Raw genomic sequence first — 5452 nt, forward strand, 5'->3', positions numbered from 1 at the left:
ATCTAAAAATTGACTAAATAAAAAAATATTATTTTGAAAAAAATATTTTAATTTTAATTTCTGAAAATGCGTTTTTGTTTTTTGGTTTAAGATGAATTTGTTGTACTCCTGATGAACTACACTAGGCATCTTCATAAATATCAGATTAAGTGAGAAGAAAGGTTAGAAGATTAACAATGGCAACCATTATTATCGTTTGCAGAGTATATAGGAATACACAAGAGTACAAAGGAATAAGTCGAATTTTTTTAGAAAAATAATATTTTTTTAAATTTATAATAAAAATCCAAAAATTAAAGTTAAAATAATTTACTTTTAAAAATAATATTTTTTTATTTATTGGAACAAAAATCATTCTGAATTCATCTAATTTACTGTGAAACCAACAAAAACAATGAGCAAAGTTTCAAGCCACAACCTATGCCAATGACACGAGAACAACACCAACAGAGCCATGTCAGATGTTTGCTTAGTTATTTATATAATACACAGCGTGTGAACAACTGCGGTGAACAATTGGGACACAAACGGTTCTCTGACACAAACGTTGAAAATAGTATAAAAAATCCGTGTCAGTCAGGATTTTTTTACAAATAAATAATTTAATTATTTTATTTATTAAAATATGTGATTTATGTTGTATTTATTAATTTATAACACATCAATTTATCTTCTTTATCATATAAATGAGATACATTCATATTACATTATAAATAAGTCCCTAAGTGTTTGAAACCTAATCCTAAATTCCACGATAAATAGGTCGCCTTCATTAATCAGATGGCCATATGCCTGGGTTCGTGTTCAAATTGCTGATTTTGGGCGACGATGGAGGCAGAAAATGGAGGCCGTGGTGGTGGTGTGTCGTTGTTCTCGAACGGCAGTAATGGTTCCAGCGCCTCAATGCGAACCAGGAGGAAAACCCATGAGGAATCATATTTCTGTCGGTTGAAGGCTGCGATAAGAAAATCTGGAACAGCGAAAAACCCAAATAGACTATTCCGTGCATGTCCAAGGTACCGGATGAGTGTTGTGTAAGACGTTAAGGGTTTTGCGATGTTGTTTTGTGTGTTGGAGTTTTGTTTAATTTTTTATTTTCTGATATCTGAATTTTCAGAAGGGCAGTCACTGCAACTACTTTAAGTGGGTTGAGGATGATGAGTATGAAGGGATGGGCCAAGGTGGAACAAAGAAAGATTATGGGGTTGAGCTGCAGGTTGATAGTGACTATGATGAATGGAGGTTGAAGGTGGCATGGAGACTGGGCAGCTTGGAAGCTGAAGTAAAAGCATTGAAAATGTTAATAGTTTTTCTGTTTGTGGTAGTTGTGCTTAATGTGATTGTTTGTAGTTTGTTGTCTCGTTCCAAGTAAAGCAAATTCCAAACACTTAATGGTGTAATGAGATGAATCCATTGAATAAGAATAGATGTTGCATTTGTTTTTTTATATGAAGACAACACAATCCAATTCAAAGGTTCCAAACCAATTCGGATCACTATTAAAGTAAGATGTACTAAAGAATGGACATAATCAGTAGTCAAAGTAGTGTTAAACATTGAGTAGTCAAAGTACTCTTAAACATTGAGTTGCCATAGAAGGCTAGATGTCACATTTTCTTAAGGACCAAAATAAAAAGGTTTAACATAGGATACAGACCACATCAAAGTCATAAGCTTTTACATGAGGATACAAAACCTAAAAAGTATCCTAGACCAAAATAAAAGGGCATAGTACAACTTTCAGTTACATAGATAACCAAAATGTAGATAATGAAACTTCAATTGCCCCGTGCAAAAAAACATAAAGTATCCTCACACAAAAACAAATTCAACCAGAATACATTTCAACACTAATCAAAGTCATTTATCAGTCTTTCTTGGGGGCTTGAAGGCTGGAGTAGGAACGAAGGTCATAAAGTCGGCCAGTTTTTTAGCAGTGGCTGAACTAGTCCCCTTGATTGTCTCAGCAGAGATAGCGACTGGTGTGGCTACAGTAGGTTTAGGAGAGGACTGAAGTCTGGCTTTTCCTTTAATGACCTTTAACTTGGATGGCCTAGCAGTGACTTGTTCCTACACAATTTAATGGTACATCTAGATTTAGATTTAGCTTATAAAAGAAATGAGATTTATGAAATAACAAATGTTTCAAATAAATCACATATGGCAGATTACCTGTTGTGTTTCTTGGGTTGGTGGTATACTGTCACACTGGCTAATATCAATTACTGTTGGAGTCTGTTTTGGTGATGAAGCTGGATTAGGTTCAGCTGGGACAGTGGTTGCTTCAGGGGCAGCCCCTTCTGTAGCAGGGGCAACCACAGCTAGTTGCAGCTAAAGTTGCCTAGCATGCTCCTTAGCTTCGGTAGCTTTCTTCTTTGCACAGCTTCGCTTGTTGTGTCCTATCTCACTGCAATACATGCATCTGATAGGGTTATACTTCCTCTTCATCTTTGTTTTTGACCCAGTAGGTTGTTCCTCTTTGTCCCTTCTCCTTTTCTTCGTTGGCCTTCCAGGCTTTATCTTAAATGGTGGTGGGACAGGAGCTGGGTGTGGAGTTTTTTCCCACAGATCCTGACCTTTCACTGGATTCACATTGAAGCAATAAGTCTTCCTATGGCGTAAGCAATCACAAATATGCGATTGTTAGCATCCTGCCCACAAGCTATTAAAATCTGACCCCTATGTAGTGTTTTCAGAAACGCTCCATCAAAACCAATTAAGGGTCTGCAACCTGCCTTAAACCCCCTCTTGCAGGCATCAAGGCAAACATAGAAGCGATCAAACAGGGGAGGACTCTCAGGCATGGGGATAACAGACACTTGAATTGTGGAGCCGGGGTTACTAGTCAGCAACTCATTGGCATAGTCCCACACCAACCCATATTGAGCTATCTCATCACCCTCGACTATTTTCCTAGCGGCTTTCAAAGCTATTGTAATGCATGTGCTATTCAGATAGACGTTGCACTTTCTAACAAACCAGTCATAAACCTCTCGATGCTTCATGGTTGGGTGTTTTCTAAGCTTAGGTACTAGTTTACTCAGAGTCCAGGTTTGGGTTGCAGCTCTGTTTTTCCTCCTTCTTGGACAAGTGTGACTATCTACTAGTGTCTTAATTTGCCAAGATCCATCTTATTTATTACATGCACAGTAAACTACCCAGGGACAATCTTCAGACTTACAGACAGCCCTAACTCTAACTTTGTCATTTTTTGAAAATAGAATATTTCTACCCCACTGGATTGTATAATCTCTAGTTGCTTGCATGAATTCAGACTTGGACTTAAATACCATACTGACCTCGAATTTCAACTCCCCAAACTTTGTTTTCTCATTGAACTGAGGTTATACAGCTAGTGATTCTTCATCAGACTCCAACACCTTATCAGAATTCTCTGAATGCCAGGAGTCAGCATCTGAGGCAGTATCACTATCATCTAAATCTGGTAACAAAAAGTTGAACACATAAGAAACCCTAACATTTGCAAAATAGTTCAAAAAACAACTAAACCTTATGGAATTAACATACCAGACTCAGAACTTTCTTCATCTTCAGACCCCTCATAGTTGGAATCATCAGTGTCTATCTCTTTATCAGCTAATCTCTTCTTAGAGGGCTTCTGCTTCTCTCTGACTTCAGAATTGCTGTCCCTTTCTCCACTTCTTTTTCCCTTCCCAGAGTCACTGTCACTGTCACTGCTATAGAGGTTGTCTCCTACAACTTTTGGAGGCCTATATAGTTCATCTTCAGTACTCTCATAAGAGTCATGAGAGTTAGTGTCATCTTCCTGGAGGGGAGCTTCCTTCACTTGTCTTCCAGATCTTGTGACTCTACAGCTACTGCTATTTTGTTTGTCCTTTGCCCCTTGTAAGTTATTGGCTGATGATGAATTTGGTTGAGGTGGGACTGATTTGGCCTGATAACTGGTCTTCTTGGCCTGAGGAACAGGCTTCATGGGCTGAGCAGTTGTCTTCTTGGGCTGAGATGTTGTCTTCTTGGGCTGGTGGGCTGCTTTATTGGGCTGAGACATGGGCTTCACCTTTGGTTGATTGGGCTCAGATATGGGCTTCATTGTTGGATTGGGCTGTGACTTGGGCTGTGAGATTGTTCTGTTGGGGTGAGAGGTTTGTTTGTTGGACTGAGGATCAATTGTTGTGGGTTTCTTCACAGGTTGGGAACTGCACTTCTTAGCTTCGAAATACTTTCCCTGTTTCAACCTTTCTGCTTCCACATTCACTACTTCCTCCTCAATCTGGTCTACTATACAAGGCTGAGAAATACAATTTTCCAGGTAGATATTGATTAGATTATGGTTTCTCCTGCAATCCTTGCACATGGCAACCAAGTCTGCGTCTGTGACTAAGCTTCTCAACCCTGATGAAAGGGGAACTCCAGGATCTTTTCACCAACAGTTTCCAGCTTCAATGTAACCCAACTCCCTATAATAACCCCTTACAAAGAAGATGTCAAGCATGTCTCCTTCAACCCCCATCAACACCTCTGTATTATCAGGTTTGTATACCATATCTCCTTCCGCATTCTTCTTAAACAATCCCCCATGGTGAAACACAAAGATCATCGGAGGATCTTCCATCTACAATCAGAAAAAAGAAAACATCCTTAGCCCACACAAATTGCAACTGGCTATTCTCAATCATAACATAACAAATCCTAACCCCAAAACAAACATGCAACAACGAAAACTAACCCTCATTAACATGAAAGACCCATAACTCAATATCATCACAATGGCAATCAAAGCAATGCATTCTGACACTTAAACAATAGTCATACAAACCCTTAGGCTCCTCAAACCCCTACCCCTAATCAGACAGAGACATACAGAACGCCACCCCTAAGTCATCAGGCTACATACTGACTTCAAAAAAAGGAAAAAACTTTAATGCTTACCTCTAACCGTCACGATTGCTTCTTCCACAATCAATGTTGCTAACAGAGCTGACGACCACTGTTCTCAGTAACAACACCTACTCGGCTTTGATCGTCAACCAACAACGAGAAACGTGGATGGCGATGTTCGAATGCAAGGTGAAGGGGTTAGGGCATGGCTTGAGGGAGATGAAACATTTTGGAGCCAAACATGGAGATACTTGTTATGGAAGAGGGTGAATCCACTCTGTAACGTTTTGAATCCACGCTGCCCACAAAACGACGCCGAATCATGTCTATCTGGATATTCACTCAAAACGGCGTCGTTTTCCTTCTCTGCCAGCATGGCAGTTAACGTGCCACGTGAGCAGACGTTAGCCATGTCATCAAGCAAATTAACGGAAGGACGAACCTGATTCTCTCGTGTAACTTTCAGGGACTCTTTTGATTAACTTTATCTTCCGGGGACTAATATAGAGATCGAGGTATCTTTCAGGGACAAATTTGAGTATTAACTCTTATTAAAAAATTACGATTAATAATACTACACATAACTCATTTA

General features: G+C 39.2%; 1 protein-coding gene across 1 annotated transcript; it reads right to left on the bottom strand.

The window, feature by feature from the left end:
• LOC110263761 (cylicin-1-like) lies at positions 3345–5236 on the bottom strand. The gene is made up of 4 exons (XM_021105534.1): positions 5015–5236; positions 4457–4594; positions 3529–4270; positions 3345–3442 (listed from the first exon to the last, which is right to left on the bottom strand). The coding sequence occupies exons 1-4, from the start codon at positions 5234–5236 to the stop codon at positions 3345–3347; spliced, it is 1200 nt and encodes a 399-aa protein (XP_020961193.1).

This window comes from Arachis ipaensis, chromosome B06 (genome assembly GCF_000816755.2).
Source record: "Arachis ipaensis cultivar K30076 chromosome B06, Araip1.1, whole genome shotgun sequence".
Classification (NCBI taxonomy): Eukaryota; Viridiplantae; Streptophyta; class Magnoliopsida; order Fabales; family Fabaceae; genus Arachis; species Arachis ipaensis.